A 20,561-nucleotide genomic window follows, 5' to 3' on the forward strand; every position below is an offset into this window, starting at 1 on the left:
TCAGATCCTTTAATCAATACATCGTGCGACATATTATAGTATTAATTTGGCCAGATAGATTATCACAGCTGGTTGCGAGTATATCAAGGATATACAAAAACTTTTCACGTGGTCTGTAATTATAATCTTAGAAACATTTCCTATGTACAATTCCTGGTCCACATTCATCGTATTCCTGTTTCGATACCCACATCTGCTGAAATGTAGACAGAGACCCCAGGATTGATCCGCCGATCCACACGGAATACTTCCTCTCCGGAGGGGCGATGACCTTGACCTTTACATTGTTGGGTACAATACCATCCAACTCTCTCTTAAATCGGTCAGCCATACCTGAATCACAGGAATAACATATTGAGTAAACAACATAGTCACGCCACTCCAATAAATTGATAAAGTGCTAATTAATAAATATGTTTATTTACGTATTTATCCGCATTAAGTACTTTTCACTCACCTGGAAACATTGTACTTCCGCCGGACATAACGACATTATTGTAGAGATCTCGTCGGATGTCAATATCACAACCCATGACGGAGTTGTGTAGTTGCTCATGCACTCCGATGGATTCCATTCCTGTAAAACAATGATAGTGTAGGTAAATAATGTTTGATATTTTCCTCATTCTAAGAAACTTTGATTTGCTACGTTTTAATGGATAATGTTGAACGCAATCCTTCAACGATGCTTACCTATAAATGATGGCTGGAAGAGAACCTCTGGACACCGGAACCTCTCGTTACCAATGGTAACAAGTCCACCGTCCGGTAGTTCGTACGACTTCTCAACTGTTGAAGACTTTGATGATGATGTCATTTCGCTTTCGAAGTCTAGAGCAACGTAGGACATCTTCTCTTTCATATCACGAACTATCTCCATTTCAGATGAACTGGTGAAGTTGTATCCTCTTTCGTGGAGGATCCTCTGGAGGTAGGCTGTGATGTCACGACCTGCCAGGTCCACACGTTTGATGGCATGAGGAAGGGCATAGCCCTCGTATATAGGTACCACGTGAGACACACCATCCCCGGCATCAAATACGACTCCTGTGGTACGACCGGAGGCGTAAAGAGACAGCACAGCTTGTATCGCCACGTAGAAGGCAGGTGTGTTAAACGTCTCGAACATCAGCTGTAAAATCAATCATCAAACAAAAATGAAGCATATACATGTATTATCAATTGACATATATATTTTTACTTTTCCCTATATGTTTCTTTCTTTCTCTTTCTTCACGCACCCCATCCCTCCATCCCCCCTTCCATTTTTGTTGTTTTACGTAAAAGGTGTAGTGGGCGATATTGCTATCGATATCATGTATGTACCTGTATCATTTTTTCTCTGTTGGCCTTAGGGTTAAGTGGTGCCTCTGTCAACATGACCGGATGTTCTTCGGGAGCCACACGGAGCTCGTTGTAGAAGGTGTGATGCCAGATCTTCTCCATGTCGTCCCAGTTGGTGACGATGCCGTGTTCTACCGGGTACTTAGAGACAAAATCCCTCGTTTGTTCTGAGCCTCGTCTCCGACATAGCATTCTTTAGCGCCCATACCGGCCATGACCACCTATCGAGAAAATCATAATTTGTACCAGTCATTGACACATTAGAACAGTTTGTCGATTTAGAAATGTAAACCAACAAATCATATTTCCTAAAACCAACTCTTTATCTCTTCTGTAGGTCTGATACATGGAAATGGTTGAAGAAGCATTTTTTTAATGTAAATGTTTAAATTCAAAATATTATGAAACAGCATTATCATTTATTTTACAACTTACATCATAACGTGGTCGCCCGGTAATAGCGGGGAAAACTGTACGTGGAGCATCATCGCCGGCAAATCCCGCCTTACAAATTCCACTTCCGTTGTCAATGACAACAGCTGCGATATCTTCTTCAAATGTAGACATACTTTGTGGTATTATATTGCCTTTATCTTATCCTGTAACAATAAATGGTAATACTTCTTTGTGACAAACGGATTTGAAAAAAAATCTATGATATCACGAAAAGACATGAACCTGGCCGAAAAGACAACAACATCAAAAATAATAACAATCATCTTGGATGACACTTAAGCAGTGCTGTCCTAACAAAGCATTCATTATGTTGTAGGCTGTATGACATACTTATATAAGTAGCTCCGTTATTTATACCTTCTCAAGTCTTCTAAAGTATTTTATTATCACGGGCGTGTAACGTATTAAATATAAAAATATCATGCAAGTAAAGCATCCGTTGACATATCAGAACTATTCTCGATGTCGACTTTTATATAAAAGCTTTACTCTTACCTGTCTTTTTCTTTATTTCAAGTTTCCTCTCAAAGCTGTTATCCTTGTCTTTAAAGACTTGTTTTCAATCGTGTATGGAGTTTTGACCTCTGTCTCTCCTGTCAGCCGCTGTGGGTGAATCTGAATCTGCATGGTCCCACAACGGGTTATATAGCAACATATTGGCCCTTCTGAGAAATCTGACCAACATTCGTTTAGTTCGGTGAATATTTTCCATATAAGGAAGGTAAAGAATTAGTAATACAGCCAATTTGTTTACTTATATATCAATTATAATCGACCAAAATAAACGGCGACATAACAGTAAATCTCTGTGACTAACCCGTCTGACACACTGCTAAAAATAGACAGTATACTCGATAGGTGTATTCCTACTACAAGTATATACAGGTGAGTCAAACGTTCTATTTATAAATATGCATATATAGGTATATGTATATGTCAGTTTTTCTTATTTTCGTTCATCAATGAAATTAATATTACACAAATAATATGCTATTGTTCTACACAACATGTACGGGAGAACAATTTCTTTTTAACCTACTGGATACATACTAATTCAATAAAGTTGAAGTTGACATCGATAAATGTCTGATGAATAACAGTCGGTGTAGGCAGAAATTGCTATTTCAAATATATATTTCAATAATATTTCTTTATACACAAATTATATTGCGATAATTGCTTATTTGATTCAATGCTGTTATTTTTCTGCTGTTATGCTAGTACTAAAATAACTAGAACAATCTCAGCATTTTGCCAAAAGGGATTTTCTAGTGTTTTTTTTTTTTAAGTTTCAGTGTGATTCGCTGATAAAGCTTAACCACAGTTTTATCACAGTATAAATGAGCGAGCTTTATTCGTGTTATTGTTATTAACCGATCTCTAAAGATAAGGAGATCTAAAATCAAGAAGTTTAACCAAACAGCGTGAAGATAAAACAGTTTTACTATATATAGCTTCTACACGTTACTAGTAACATATCTGCAGGGGACAACAAATGCCATTGTATATCATTTAAAGTCAGCGATTCAGGTACCAAAAGAGTATAAATTGTCGTTTAGAGATAGTTACATTAACAGAACATCACATTGTGGTGAATTTAAAAGCAGAAAGAGTTCCTTTTATCCATCATGTTCCCATTACTATATACATTGTATAGTAAGTATGAATATTTTTCTTAATATATAGTTGCATCATTCGCCTTTGCAGTATTGCAATGTATATAGATTAATGTCAAGTGACCGCGGATCACATAGACACCTAATCAATAAACTAAATCTGTCCAGCGGCAGTATCTTGTACAGTAGTGCTTTTTCAACTCTGTCCGATCTTGTAGTGTTGATCAGGAACAAATTAGTGTCCTGGGGATGAAGATGTATCGTGTATACAAGCCGTTTCATTTCAAAAGTGGTCTAGTGTGACCCTCGGTCTTTAACCAATGACCATCGGAATTTAATCAGGTGTAGACCTTGATGGTCTGAATATGAACTAATTTGTTCAGAAGTTTATGAGATATCTTTTATACAAACTTACCACGGACACACGGACACAAGTACGGACGTACAGACAAACTGATTACTTTATAAATATTCCTCCTCCCTTCACTTTTACACGTTTGTATACGACGTTAGTAAGTCTATGGCATTGTTGCCACTGGAGACGGGGATGTCTTTGACATTAATTTTAATAAAAGCAATTTCTGAAAAGAAGAATAAGCTGACAGTTACTAAAGATGAACAGTTGGATTGATAAATTAATCGAATAGAATAATTATATCGATAAAATATTAAAAAGAATTCATTCAGTTCATGCAAGAATTTGTATTTTTTTATAGAAACTTAAAGTATAATAGTATATTCACTGTTCATCACTATTTTGTAACTTTATATTTAAAAGAAATAATCAAACGCTCAAACTAATTGAGCATGGTAATTGCATAAAGGATTTAAATTTGGGCATCGTATAAAAATATGCTAGAGCCTCTTTTTATTTTAAATCAATAATATTGATTTGTCAGCGTTGTAGTATCTTTAATAATCAAGTCAGAAATATTTTCTGAGATATTACCAGAGATAGAAATAGACTAGCTGCTTTAGAATAAACAAAGATTACGAAATCATCACTGATGTATACATCATTTTCATGTATACCAAAGACTATATCTAAACGGATAAAAAGAGGGCAAATCAAATACAAACAAAACAAAATATAAAAATAGTTGGCAAAATATATTGAGAACAGAATATTTTGAGATGAACTTCACCTGTCTGGTCTACCACACTCGGTATATAAATCGTGGTCAAACCAAGTAAAATGATAACCAAAGCAGTAAGACGAGACCATTTGTCATTTCCAACGATCATTGTACACTTTGAACTCCACGTCCTACAAGATATCTTCATTTTTTTTATATACATTGTAATATGCCTACAATATATTAATGTGGTATAAATACAGTCAATAAAAGCAAAGTGATCGGGATCTCTTAATAGGTATTTTGTTCGTTACGTTTATTTTCCACAATTGGTCAAGTTTAACCTTTGACCTTTAACCTTGATCGATGACCACCAAAATTGAATCAGATGTAGATTTTCATTCTGTGATGCTATGGTGCAATTATGAATTTGAGGAGATGTCTTATACATTAGATTTTTAATTCAAAAGTGGTAAAATACGACACAAAGATGCATGTTTGGTTTGGTTTGGTTTATTTTGTTTAACGTCCTATTAACAGCTAAGGTCATTTAAGAACGGCCTCTCGTGCGTGCGACATGCATGCGTGTGGGGAGTGCGTATGTGTGTTTTGTGAGGCTGCGGTATGTTCGTGTTAAGTCTCCTTTTGATAGGCCGGAACTTTTGTCGATTTATAGTGCTACCTCACTGAAGTATACTGCCGAAGACACCCAGCAGCACACCCCACCCGGTCACATTATACTGAATAATGATTACTATATAATTCCTATAATAAGTAAGGGTATAAATATCAACATACAGTATCATATTAACAAACACATGAACGGTACAGTGTCACCTTGTATTTATTCTTTGAAATTATATCCTTTTGTCTATGTCCGTCCTTAACTTACAATAGCTGTTGATAGGACAGTTAAGAATGCCACAACAATTTTCTATGTGGCTTGTGTCTCAATAAATATACGTTTTCGTTGAAGAAATCACCTCAGTAGACTGCGGTATTTAATACTATTGGTATGCTGAAAACAGACATGTATAGACATAATATGTCATGTATATGTAGTTGTAGACAACATGGAAGGATACTGTATGGTAAAAAGATTATTAAAATGTTCTAAGCAGTAACCAGCAGATATAAGATTTTGATATACTTGGGTATAACAAAAACGCTTTCAATGTTTAAACTTCGGCGGTCTTTCGTGAATAAGTTGAATTTGGGTAAACCAGTGATATATTCTACACCTTTACACGAATTCTAGCATTGAAAAATCTCACAACTTTTAAGTATCACAGATCGATAGAATTTACTTTTCTATCTGAGTTGAAACCATTGTAAATAAAATATTGCTTTTTTATTCATGTCATTGAATTACTTTCAACAGGCTATGTTTGCTATTTGATGGATTTCATTTGTCAAACTGGAACTAAATACCTCTATATGAAAAAAAGTTACTCTCTGAACTCATGAACCATATTTTTCTTAAAGCAATTAGTTTGTGTTCTGCTTTGTGACATAATCTTCACACATTTTCGTCAGTTCTAAAATTTTAAATGTTTTAAATTTGTTTATTAATTGATGTCATTGTGATGCATGTATCCTTCGAATTTCAGATTTAAGACACAAGTGAACTTATCTAGGTCAATAATTATCCACTAAATATATGTGAATTACCGTCATTTAGTGACATTCACAACTGTACTAGGATCTTAAACTAAAAGATATATCCTAAGTTAGATTTTAAACACTTCGACACGATTAAGAGGAAATGCTTAAGCGGCAGCCTAATCCTTTTAAGTGATATATACATATATTATATTAATAATTAATTTCCATAATCTAGCTCCATTATTTGTACTATAGCGCAACTAAGATTATATTCATTATCGTCAACGCAATGTCACCAACAAAGAAATATAAAGTAACACCTTCCAGTTTAATACGAAACTTGTCTCCAGTTAACTGTTATGTAGAGTAAAAGTCCGATATTTGTGTAATATCAATTATATTGACTATAACGTTCAGAACGTCTGAAGCACACATATAAACATCTATTCATAAATAAAACATTTGACTCACCTGTATACACCTGTAGTAGGAATACACCTATCGAGTATAATGCCTATTTTTAGCAGTGTGTCAGTCGGGTTAGTCACAGAGGGAAACTGTTTATGTTGTCGTTTATTTGGGTCGATGATAAGTAATACATATAGACAAATCGGCTGTATTACTAATTCTTTACCTGCCTTATATGGAACATTTCACAGAACTAGTTTAGATTCAAGTTGGTCAGATTTCTCAGAAGGAACAATACATTGCTATATAACCCGTGGTGGGACCATGCAGATTCAGACTCAACCAGAGCTACTGACAGGAGAGACGAAGGTCAGAAAAACTGCACACACGACAGCACGACAGGATTACAGCTTCCAGCGGAAAGTAGAAATAAAGAAAAGGTAAGAGTGCAACTTTCATAGATAAGTCCACATCAAGATAGTTTTAATTACACACTAGTGGTAGTAAAATACTAAAAGAAGACAAGAGAAGGTATGAATAATCGGCTTATATGGCCAACCTGCTGAAGGAGAATATCAGATGGATTTTTTTTCTGTTGTCACGTTCATGTCTCCTCGTGTTTCCCTAGTTTTTATTTTCTTATTTCAATCTATTGTTACAGGATAACATAAAGGAAATATAATACCAGAAAGCATGTCTACATTTGAAGAAGATATCGCAGCTGTTGTCATTGACAACGGAAGTGGAATGTGTAAGGCGGGATTTGCCGGAGATGATGCGCCACGTGCAGTTTTCCCAGCCATTACCGGACGACCACGTTATGATGTGAGTAATAAACTAAATAATAATGTCATTTAATAATATGTTTCAATGTAAACATTTAAAGTATAACAAGTAATTTGTGTACCAAGATATTTATACAACCCTATCAGATAGCCTTTCCCTGCACCAGACCTAAAGAATAGTTAAATGTTGGTTTAAGGAAAGATGGTTTCCTGATTTACATTTGCAAATCAACATAATGTTTCATTGTGTCAATGACTGATACAAATCCTGATTTTCTCGATAGGTGGTCATGGCCGGCATGGGAGCTAAAGAATGCTATGTCGGAGACGAGGCTCAGAACAAACGAGGGATTCTGTCTCTAAAGTACCCGGTAGAACATGGCATCGTCACCAACTGGGACGACATGGAGAAGATCTGGCACCACACATTCTACAACGAGCTCCGTGTGGCTCCCGAGGATCATCCGGTCATGCTGACAGAGGCGCCACTTAATCCTAAGGCCAACAGGGAAAAAATGATACAGGTACATACACGTTCCTTTCAATAGAAATAATGCTTACTTCAGCTAAAAATCAAAGTCAGAAATAAACGATACACACAAAGAACAAAAGTTACAAAGTTATATTGTCAAATAATGATATATGCTTCATTTTTGTTTGATGATGTATTTACAGATTATGTTCGAGACGTTTAACACACCAGCCTTTTACGTGGCGATACAAGCTGTGCTGTCTCTGTACGCATCCGGTCGTACCACAGGGGTCGTGTTTGATGCCGGGGATGGTGTGTCCCACGTGGTACCTATCTACGAGGGTTACGCCCTTCCTCACGCCATCAAACGAGTGGATTTGGCAGGTCGTGACCTCACAGCTTACCTCCAGAGGATCCTCCACGAAAGAGGATACAACTTCACGACTTCATGTGAGTCACGGTTTTCATGTTACATTTTTTCAACATTGACAAAACATTCTCATATAATTTCGAAGCAAAAATATTCTTAGGATTTAATTGAAATAGTGTAATATGAATCTTATTTTTATTACAGCTGAAATGGAGATAGTCCGTGATATGAAAGAGAAGATGTCCTACGTTGCTCTGGACTTTGAAAGCGAAATGACATCATCATCAAAGTCTTCAACAGTTGAGAAGTCGTACGAGCTGCCGGACGGCGGACTTGTCACCATTGGCAACGAGAGATTCCGGTGTCCAGAGGTTCTCTTCCAGCCATCATTTATAGGCAAGTATCATTGTATGATGGCGTTGAACATTGTCTATTAAGAGGTAACATGTGAGTTTTCCTTGAATCAAGAAAATATCAGTAAAAGAAATAGTTATTGCTAACATTATCATTGTTTTACAGGAATGGAATCCCTCGGAGTGCATGAGCAACTACACAATTCAGTCATGGGTTGTGATATTGACATCCGACGAGATCTCTACAATAATGTCGTTATGTCCGGCGGAAGTACAATGTTTCCAGGTGAGTGAAAATTACTTAATGCGGATAAAAAAACAAAATACATATATTTATCTAATTTACATTCTTTGTTTGTTCGAGTGACGTGACTATGTTGTTTACTCAATACAATATTCCTGTGATTCAGGTATGGCTGACCGATTCAAGAGAGAGCTGGATGGTATTGTACCTAACAATGTAAAGGTGAAAGTCATCGCCCCTCCGGAGAGGAAGTATTCCGTGTGGATCGGCGGATCAATCCTGGGGTCTCTGTCTACATTTCAGCAGATGTGGGTATCGAAACAGGAATACGACGAATGTGGACCAGGAATTGTACATAGGAAATGTTTCTAGAATTATAACTTAGATAGCAGTCCATGTGAAATCAAGTGTTTAGTATATCTTTGATATACCAGCAACCAGCTGTGATAATTTTGGAGATACTGTGATCTGCTCCGTGATATATTGCCAAAAGAATCTGACTCGCAATGTACTAAGGATGTGTTCTACCTCTCAATATAGATACATAAGGATGCGGTGCTAGATTGACTGACAATGGAAGATGATCCGTGATGTACTGAGAGTAAAGGGGAGGTGGTCTTCAATACGATGACAATGATACCAGGTTATATACCGAAGTCATATCCAGACTGTGATATATTGTTCTTGGTATTAACATATTGCCCTAGAGTAAGAATGTACGTATGCGTGTAAAATACTTGTTTTTATATATAAATCCATGCTGTATAACAATAGCATATATCATTTCATATTGATGGCTATTTTTTATCATTGAAATACAATTTTCATATTGTGTGATAGTTATTATTTATTTATTTTATTGTGTATATTTTTAACCCATGGAATTAATATGATATGTAATAATGTATTGTTTAATTATACTTTGTGTTATATATTTTGTTATTAATAAACCATTACAAGTCTTTATCAATGTTCTTTCGTTATTGACAGTTCGAACAACACAATACGTGGCCTGATGAATGCCTGTCTCATAGCATCCCGTAAGATTGATCTGATCAAAGTGTTAATTCTGCTAAAATGTTAATATTTTCATCGCTAGTATGAACTTTCTTTGTTTACCAAAATGTATAAAAAAAAAGAGAGTTTTAATGAGACAACATAATTTAGTAACGATGCCCGGATTCTTCAGTGACATGTACTGTCTATTCACTTATTGATATTGTACTTTCTTAACCAATATGTACAGATACCTTACAAGTAGTAGCTATGGTATGATCCAATAAGAGCACATCTGTCTACAGAAACCAGTATACTTTGGATGGGTATTGCTTTATAGGTTTAATAGTTACAAAATTATGTGTTTCGTGTACTTCACCATTTTCGATGAATTGATTTCGAATCCCTCAACCTTTGGGGAACTGATTTCGAATCCCTCAACCTTTGGAGAACTGATTTCGAATCCCTCAGCCTTTGACGAAGTAATTTCAATTCCTTCAACCTTTGATGAACTTATTTCGAAACCCTTAACCATTATTGCACTGATTTCGAATCCTCAACCTTTGTAGCCCGAGTTTTCTCTGGCCCTCTCACGGTGACAGGGCCAGAGAAAAGTCGGGCTAAACCTTTGATGAACTGATATCGAATCACTCAACGTTGGTGAACGGATTTCGAATCCCTCGACTTTCAATGAGTTGATTTCGAATCACTTGAAATCTAATGAACTAATTTCGAACTTCTTAGCCTTTGATGAACTGATTTCGAATACCTCAACCTTCCGTTTGGATGTTCCTACATTTGCCCTCTTATCGTTTAAAATTTCTGGTTGAATCAGAATCGTGATAGCTTAATTCTTTATTCGGAATAAAACTGTATCTTCAAACTTAAAGTCAATCATTCAGATTGCACACCCAGGCTTTTTATATTCCTCTTGTTTTACCTTTATATTAAACTTTGGACCATTCGGACAATGTTTCGACAATGTAATATCTGTTAATTTAACACCACGGATCAGTTTATTGTGCTAAATCGTTTCGTCAAAAGTAGCAGATATAACTGATGAAATGCTTTGTCAACAATGAAATTTTTAAAGTTGCCAAAGATGCTACCTGATCGACATTCTATATACCATCTATCATAAAGATACTACATGACTGAAACTGTATTATAACCACCCCCCCCCCCCCCCCCCCCCCCACCCCCCCCCCCCCCCCCCCCCCCCCCCCCCCCCTTATGTTATAATAAATATCTAATTTAACACCAACAAATGAAAAAAGAATGATTAAAGAGTCCTAATAATAATCGTTTATAAGACCTTAAGTATTAATCCCACCAGAGTGACCTGTCGTGTTGACCTTTGATTGGCAGATGAGTCTATATTAGTGAAGGGAAAATAGTTACATTGCAAAGTAAGTGATTATGTAGGTGAGTTGTTTATGTGTGTATCTTTTTGTTTGTGTGTATTTGTTTATCTGTTTTTCTGTCCCTTTTAGCTTTTTTCTCGAGTTTGTAATAACTCCAGTATTGACACAGGCAACGTTCAACGTGCTGGACTACTTAATGTTATCTAACCCATACAGTTTAACGTACATACAGTGTGCTTGTTTACATTTCAACGACTGGATATACCGTGTATCGTGTTGTTTTAGCGAGTGCCTCATTTTCGCTAATTTAGCGACTATACTCCATCGCGAGTGATAAAACATCGCTAAAATTGGTTTTGGTTTACAGCAGGTGTTATCTCCCTTGCACTACTATCGATCACCTGTAATATGTATACGCAGGTGTGTAAATAGGCAATAAGCTTAATCACTTGACTAGTGAAAATTTAATTTCTCATTTGTTACAAAACCTATGAGTATATCATCCTTAAATTATGCCTGTTTGAGGAGAATTAAAAGAATTACAGAATTTCAATAAGTTTCGTCAAGCTAGTTCTACCAGAAATTATTATATCAGGATTTGAAAAATGTTGTTAAAATGTGATTGGCCTAATCACCTTTTGAACAACTAGGCTAAATTGACCGTTACCCGATTGAATTGTTATCATCAATAAAAATATGCTCACAGCTGACCAAACCTTGTCCAGTGTATATTTGAAATCATAACGAGCTTGGCTTTGACAGTGTGAACATGGCTATGTTAAGCCCCAAGTAAAGGCCAGAGCTTGCATTATTGCGTGAAAACGACGAATGATCTACACCACGTAAAAGAGGGGAATTACACTGTGTATTCCTCCAAACAACGGATGGATATTGGAAAGTACGCTGCAGACTATGAAAACGCAGCTGCGGCAAAAACGTTTTCCCTATTACTAAATAGAAAAATCAACGAGTACTGTGCGGGGTTTAAGTACTGCTAATAATAAAGAACATTCGGCTAAAAAATAGGAAGTTGGATTTTTGAAATGAAGAAAATACTAACACAGACATGAAAGAACTGTGTGGCCGCGGTACGTACAGTATATTGTACGATGTATATACTGTGTGTTGTATACATTTGGAACTGTCAATAAATTACATTGCTTAGTATTCTTTGTTTGTGATGTATATGACACTTACTAGCTGTGTAAACGCTAAAAATGAAATACGATAAATTAAAACATGATAATTTGTACAGAAAACGCGAGATTTGGCATACGCTAAATAAACCCGATATACTGTATATTTACCTGTTTGTATACGGACATTTAGTGTATAACAAAAGGACTATGCTTAGTAAGCTTAATACTATTGTGTAATACTACATTAATTCACTATGATTATTTAAAAGAACTCACTATTCTCTGTTGTCTTCCCAAATAACCTGTGTGTAACATCACAGCCAATAACTTTACAACATGTACGTGTATATTATGTACTGGATGTACCGAAACATATATACCTACACACAAATGGGTCGACTACTTTGCGAATCCCAAGAAAAGTCAACACGACAGGTTGGTAGAGGCGGAGCACGATAGATTTAAATTCTAAAGATACTATTAGAAACTCAAACTTATTGAGGATGGTAACAGCATAAAGTTTTTTTTTCTTAACTTTGGGTATTGGATAAAAGTATACTACAGCTTATTTTTGCTTTAAATATATCATAATTATTCATTGTCAGTGTTGTAACTTCTATAATATTCAACTCCGTTGATATTTTCTGAGGCTCGACCCGAGATAAATCAAAGATCTATGTCTAAATAGATAAAAACCGGGCAAATATGACCACCAAACCTCAGTAGATGTGGTATTTAATACTACTACAATGGCATGTTGAAACATACATTTTTGTCCTGCTAAATTTAAAGGTTTTTAAGTAATATCAACCTATTACATCTGCATTTCCTACAAAAACTTCAATTCAATCCTCAAGCTCTGTTTGCTCCAAAATTGTAGAATATAAAATACCAAACAATCTGAATGGCTGTAAAATCTTATACCCTTGATAAAAGGGGGCAGCCGTTTATTATAAACAGAAACTTTTGATATGTATTTAATACATTTTAGAATTAAAACGTAATTTTAGAGCAAAGGTGAGCGAGAACTACGCCTTTGAAAACTACAGATAACTAACCCCTCTTTCTATGGATCATCATGCACTTTAGGAAAAACTTTTAAAAAGGAAACCTGCGCTCGGCAAAATGACCAGAAGGGAAGCACTGGGACTCTGCGTACAAGTATTGTACCTATAATTCAAACGTTTACCAGACAACTACATATCAAGTAACAAAGTCTTATCAGAATGAATAAAAATAACAATACTCACATACTAAACAAGAGCACCAAAAGAATAGTTTGAAATTAAGATCCACACATAAAAGGAGGAATGCAGGGGTGGTTGGAGGGATGTTCTTTTTATAATAATTCTAATACTGAATTCTACTATATCATAGAAATTATTTACATTATTAAGAAACTTTCAAATATGGCGCCATCAACTTCCAGGGATTAATTTTATAGTGAGGATAACATTAGTGTTGCAAGAGCTGGACTGAGCCCTCGACCAATCAAAGTTATGCATTTAGCATGGGGGTCACTTAGACCCAAAAGATGCCATAATGACCCTTGACCAATGGGAATACACTAATTAGCATATCATAATTACATGCATGCAACCCAATAATGTGTGAATCTTTATTGTACAAAAACGTGTCTATAAATAGACATTTGTTTTATAGACATTACATCTAGTGTATATGTTATTGTAGAGAACACGGAAGGATACTGTATGGTAAAATGGTGATTTAAAGCTATGTTCTAACCAGTATTCAGTAGATATACGATTTTAATGTAAGTGGGTATTACAAAAAATGTTTTCAACGATGAACTTTGGCAGACTTTTATTGTGTGCTGAATTTGGGTAAACCAGTGGTGAATTATACTCCTTTACAAAATGCACATCGATAGAACTTGTGTTGTTGTATATGTTGAAACCATTGTAAAAAGATGTTGCCCGTTTATTTTCTAAAAACGACTTTCATTTCGTATTTCCAATCTAGTGACTGGAAGATGAATTAAGAGACATTTTGATGTTGCAGTTTTTTCTGTTCTGTATTGTGTTTGTAAAGTATCACTGATCAAAGCGACCCTACATATGTTTTATATGTTAATATGGCGTGGAGTAAATAGCCTATTTGTATAAATCGTGATCTCGTTCAATAGTAGATATTTGTTTATGTATCAATTTACGTTCTCTTTTTTTTTTTTAAATAAAATTGGCTTTTTGTTTTATATGAATAGAACTTGACTGTCTAAGGATATGATTCTCCCAGAATTTGAAACAAACAGATTGTATATGATTTTCTCAGAATCTAAACCAGACTAACTAATTTTTCATCCATATTATTGGATTCCATGCAAAAGGCTGTATTACCTGTTTGAGGGATTTCATTTGTCAAACTGGAGCTAAATATCTCCGTATGAAAAAATAGGTTACTCTCTGAAATCATGAACTACATTTTTTTCTCAAAATGATTAGTTTGTATTGTGGATTGTAACTTAATTTTCCCACATTTCCGTCTGTCTTATATTATGTGTTATATATATATATATATTTCGCATTGTTTATTCATTGATGTCAATGTGATGCTTTTAACCTTCCAATTTCAGATATAAGACTATAGTTAACTTATCAAGGTAATCAATTGATAAATGTAAATTACCGCCATTAAGTGACATTCACAGCTGTACAATTCCGAGACGGAATGCTTCAACGGCAGCCTAATCATAATAAGTGATATGTATACAAGTTTTCATAATTAATTTCCATAATCTAGCTCCATTATTTGTACTGTAGCACAAGTAATATTATATTTATTATCGTCAACACAATGTCACCAACAATGAAAATTAATATGAATTAGAAACTCATGGATAAAACTATAAATCCGTTTAGACAATATCTGCAGTATATTTATATTTAACAAAGGAGTGTGGAACAAGGAAAAAATCCAATAAACATATACAATGATCATTATCGAAAAATACAGAATAGCTATGGACAAAAATATCTTTTGGCGACACCTAATATTATACATACAACAATAGGGGCGAAGAGTTAATATTAAATAAAGTAACACCTTTCAGTTAAATAAGAGACTTCTCTCTAGTTAATTGTTTTGTAGAGTAACAGTCTGATATTTTTGAAATATTAATTTTATAGACTAACGATGATCAAAAAGTCTGAAGTACACATATAAACATCTATCTATTAATAGAACATTTGACTCACCTGTATACACCTGTAGTCGGAATACACCTATCGAGTATAATGTCTATTTTAGCAGTGTGTCAGTCGGGTTAGTCACAGAGAGAAACTGTTTGTGTTGTCGTTTATTTGGGTCGATGATAAGTAATACATAAAGGCAAATCGGCTGTATTACTAATTCTTTACCTGCCTTATATGGAACATTTCACCGAACTAGATTCAAGTTGGTCAGATTTCTCAGAAGGAGAAATACATTACTATATAACCCGTGGTGGGACCATGAAGATTCAGATTCACCCACTGCGGCTGACCGGAGAGACAGAGAACACGACTGAACGACAAGTTTTTAAAGACAAGGAAAACAGCTTCCAGCGGAAACTAGAAATAAAGAAAAAGTCAGGTACGAGTAAAGCTTTTATATATTAGTCGACATCAATTTAGGTTAAGTTCACGCTAGTGGTAATAAAATACGTTCAAGAAGATATGAGAAGGTATGAATAACTCGACTCCTTATATCATGCATTTACTCCGAATGCTTTATTTGGCCAAACCTGCTGAAGTAGAATATACGATGGACATTTTTTGTTGTCGTGTTCATGTCTTTTCGTGTTTTACTACAGTTTGTTTTTAATTTTCTCATTTCCATCTATTGTTACAGGATAACATAAAGGAAATATAATACCAGAAAGCATGTCAACATTTGAAGACGATATTGCAGCGGTTGTCATTGACAACGGAAGTGGAATGTGTAAGGCGGGATTTGCCGGAGATGATGCGCCACGTGCAGTTTTCCCAGCCATTACTGGGCGACCACGCTATGATGTGAGTAGTACATAAATAATAAAACCAGTTAGTAATATTTTGAATATAAACATCTAAAAATATGATAAATAAATTTAAAAACAGATATTGATACAACCCTAGCTGATAGCCTTTCCCTGCACCAGGCTTAAATAAAAGGTAAAATGTTGGTTTAAGGAAAGATGGTTTGTTGGTTAACATTTCCAAATCGACAAAATGTTCCAGTGTGTCAATGACTGATACAAATCCTGATTTTCTCGATAGATGGTCATGGCCGGTATGGGCGCTAAAGAATGTTATGTCGGGGACGAGGCTCAGAACAAGCGCGGGATTCTGTCTCTAAAGTACCCAGTAGAACATGGCATCGTCACTAACTGGGACGACATGGAGAAGATCTGGCACCACACCTTCTACAACGAGCTCCGTGTGGCTCCCGAGGAGCATCCGGTCATGCTGACAGAGGCGCCACTTAATCCTAAGGCCAACAGGGAAAGAATGATCCAGGTACATACACCATCCTTTGAATAGAAATAATGCTTAATTCAGCTGACAAAATCAGAAATAAACGATACACACAATGAACAAAAAAGTAACAAAGTAATATTGTCAAATAATGATATATGCTTCATTTTGGTTTAATGATCTATTTATAGATAATGTTCGAGACGTTTAACACACCCGCCTTCTACGTGGCGATACAAGCTGTGCTGTCTCTGTACGCCTCCGGGCGTACCACAGGGGTCGTGTTTGATGCCGGGGATGGTGTGTCCCACGTGGTACCTATCTACGAGGGATATGCCCTTCCTCACGCCATCAAACGAGTGGATCTGGCAGGTCGTGACCTCACAGCCTACCTCCAGAGGATCCTCCGCGAGAGAGGATACAACTTCACGACTTCATGTGAGCTTTAATATTTTATAATTTAACATTGACAAACAATTTTTGTAAAAGTTTGAAGCAAAGGACCCTTCTCTTACAATCTCCAAAGCATTCGTTTTATTGAAATGTTCTCAGATCAATGTTGATTCTGTTACAGCTGAAATGGAGATAGTCCGTGATATGAAAGAGAAGATGTCCTACGTTGCTCTGGACTTTGAAAGCGAAATGACATCATCATCAAAGTCTTCAACAGTTGAGAAGTCGTACGAGCTTCCGGACGGTGGACTTGTCACTATTGGCAACGAGAGGTTCCGATGTCCAGAGGTTCTCTTCCAGCCATCATTTATCGGTAATAATTGCTATAGGATAATATTTGATATCATTAACCACAAAGTAGCATGTAAATTATTCTTTGAATTTTAAAAATTTCAGTAAAACAAGCACGAATTACAAACATCATCATGTTATTTGTTTACAGGAATGGAATCAAACGGAGTGCATGAGCAACTACACAACTCAGTCATGGGTTGTGATATTGACATCCGACGAGATCTCTACAGCAATGTCGTCATGTCCGGCGGAAGTACTATGTTTCATGGTAAGTGAAAAATATTTCATGCGAATGAAAACGAAATATTTTCATTTTCATTTAATTGGCAATATATATACATGTATGTTTATTTGAATTTCGTAAATATTGTATTTCTACAGTGTATACGTAATGATATATCGTTCATGTGTTTCAGGTATGGCTGACCGATTCAAGAAAGAGCTGGATTGTATTGTACCAAACAATGTAAAGGTCAAGGTCATCGCCCCTCCGGAGAGGAAGTATTCCGTGTGGATCGGCGGGTCTATCCTGGGTTCTCTGTCTACATTTCAGCAGATGTGGGTATCAAAACAAGAATACGATGAATGTGGGCCAGGAATCGTACATAGGAAGTGTTTCTAGATCATAACTACGTTATTTCACATCCTTCATACACTAAAAAGCAACTGTGATTATTTATTTGGTCGAATTACTGCAAATGGGATTGAAATGATGGCCAAAGTGAAAACTCAGGCAGGTATGTGTTATTCGACTTGTTGGATGTATCATTTACATCCAGTAAGATTAAATGTTTGCAATGGTGATATAACATCATGTTTTTGTACCAGAACGAGATTGCATTCAAACAAATAGTGATAATGAAATCTGGACCATACCATATACGGACAATTCAGCATTTCGCAAATTTAAGTTGTATTTGGTACTGTCCGACCAATGTCTCCCCTTTGTAATTCATTGACATGTAGTGTTATATTGTACACTAATATGTAGCATTTAGGTAGAATACTCTCGAAGTATGTATGTTTCGTGTTGCGTGTTAGATTAAGAGTATATGTATGGTTACCGGTATGGATGATTAGAAAGTAAACCCGCATAATCTAGGAATTGTACAAATGTAAAAAAAAAAAAAAAAATGCACTTCAATAATACAAAATATGCTATCAATGCGTGAAAGTATGACTCTATTCATGAAGCATGTTTGTGTTGATATGAATTGATGGAGTAAAAAGATATACATATACTGTATATTCATGGCATTAATATTTGTTGTATAAATATCGTATGTAGTTTTGTATGAACTCGTGGTGTTTATATATATTTATAGTGTAAATATAAGTACAAATATTTGTAGATGTCTGATCAAATGGCAATGTGTTCACTGATACAGTGTGATATTATCATGTCGATATGTATAAAGTCGTATATTTAATATATGTATTTTTTGAAGTTTGTTTTGATATTTTGTTGATAATAAAGTTACTGAAAACTAGATTGCAGCTGAGTCTTGATTTTATCGTCATTATAATGATTTATTTCTGTGTACAGAACTTTAACTTTATATTGTGTTATTGGTGTATGTTTTTCGCTAGCAAAGGTTGTTCATTACAATACTCTCATTTTCATCCTTGCTTTTGCGAAAAATGTTTCCTTGGCATTCCCTTTTCTAGTTTCCTTCTCTCAAGGCAGCCTTTTTGTTGTTAATTCGAATCCCTTTGTAGTCATCATTGTTTGTAAGCTAGATATGTTTTTTAGATACAAGTTTTATCAACGAGGTTTTTAAGTTCATGTCGTTTTCCTATTCTTAAGATTTTGGAATGTTATCGAGTGCCTCGTCAGACACACTGAAAATCTTGTGCATCTCCTTTACCTATTCCTGGTCATCGTGCTTTGCCTTCTCGGCTTCCTCATTTTCCTCCATCCCGAAAATAATGAATATTTTCTGTGCTTTTTCTGGCCATGTAGAACGCCTAACTATAGGATCATTCTTCTTATTACTTTCCTTGGGTCCAACGGATGGCATGGTAAAAATGGATTGAATCTATTTTCTTGACAGGAGATACCTTCAAAAATACTGCATACCCTTACAGAACTGGTATTACACTGTCTTTGTGTCAATTGAAGGTTGATAACCTATTGAAAACAAAAACAAAAACAAGAGAAAAAACCTCTCTGATTAACAGGAGACCATGGAACAGTTTTAGTGTTGATATCATGACCTCATTTGGAAATATCCTGTTTCCTTGTTCGAGATGACGTCAGACGCATGGGATGATTTTGAGTGGTTCCGTTTTCATCAACTTAGTTCTCATTTTAAGAAGGTGACTTTGCCCGGATTGACCCAGATTTATATGGCAGATGTCGTAGATGAAGCAGAATACGGAAACTCTTTCGAAACACCTGGATACTTTTTCAGTTATCTCCAATGCGTAGCTTATTACTCAGTTTAAATTATGGTATCGTATTTTTTTCGGTTTTCGCTGATACTTTATTCTCGAAGCTTTAAAACAGAACTTTATCAAAAAATGGAATCTCTGACTGAGGGTTGAGACTGGTAAATGTGCAGGGCAGTATGAGTACTTAATTGCATCAACATCAAACAACAAAAAACAAAACAAATAAACAAACTATCACTTTATCTATTTGTATACCTTTTGAATTACAACTATCAAAAATGTAAAGCAGCATCGCCTAAAATAGAATATATTTTGTTGTTCATGGACCATTGAATTTTCATTGCAGCTGTCAATCACTGGTCTCGACAAGTCTTTACGGGCAACAGGATCGAATCATTATTCACAAAGGCCAGTCAACCAATGAAAGCCCATTAAAATCTAAAAAGCATTGAAAACATGTCGTAGGTTTTTTTAAGACACCTGTTATTTTACAAAGTTATTCAATTTTTCAAACTGAAAAGCAGTAACACTCAATCAGTTCATGGATGACCGATTTCTATCCTCGCTATAGGCTCACCATATTGTACGAGACGACAGGGGGTGTCTACATGTATATTACAGCAACCCATGTTTTATTCAACACATAGTTTGTATCTTGTATGTTTGCCTTCTAATACACATGCATGAGGCATTTTTTCATTAATCAACCATACACATATTTTCTATTTTCAATTTTTT

At 35.5% G+C, this 20,561-nt stretch overlaps 1 protein-coding gene and 1 pseudogene across 1 annotated transcript; one reads left to right on the forward strand and one right to left on the reverse strand.

Moving 5' to 3' along the window:
* LOC117330287 overlaps positions 1-2,542 on the reverse strand; it is a 29,117-nt pseudogene extending 26,575 nt beyond the window's left edge.
* Positions 2,543-6,693: 4,151 nt separating this feature from the next.
* On the forward strand, positions 6,694-18,919 carry LOC117330285 (actin, plasmodial isoform-like). The gene is made up of 10 exons (XM_033888464.1): positions 6,694-6,945; positions 7,167-7,330; positions 7,575-7,814; positions 7,966-8,212; positions 8,337-8,528; positions 8,652-8,714; positions 16,899-17,120; positions 17,257-17,448; positions 17,578-17,697; positions 17,846-18,919. Exons 2-10 carry the CDS (start codon positions 7,199-7,201, stop codon positions 18,049-18,051), a joined length of 1,614 nt encoding a protein of 537 aa, XP_033744355.1. The 5' UTR covers positions 6,694-6,945; positions 7,167-7,198; the 3' UTR covers positions 18,052-18,919.
* Positions 18,920-20,561: the final 1,642 nt, after the last annotated feature.

Source organism: Pecten maximus, chromosome 7 (assembly GCF_902652985.1).
Source record: "Pecten maximus chromosome 7, xPecMax1.1, whole genome shotgun sequence".
NCBI lineage: Eukaryota > Metazoa > Mollusca > Bivalvia > Pectinida > Pectinidae > Pecten > Pecten maximus.

Excerpts from the sequence above, each read along its gene's own strand:
- LOC117330285 (XM_033888464.1), top strand. The coding sequence starts at position 7,199 with ATGTCTACATTTGAAGAAGATATCGCAGCTGTTGTCATTGACAACGGA. Across the intron at positions 7,815-7,965 it reads ACAGGGAAAAAATGATACAG|ATTATGTTCGAGACGTTTAA; the intron begins GTACATACACGT and ends ATGTATTTACAG. Across the intron at positions 17,121-17,256 it reads ATACAACTTCACGACTTCAT|CTGAAATGGAGATAGTCCGT; the intron begins GTGAGCTTTAAT and ends ATTCTGTTACAG.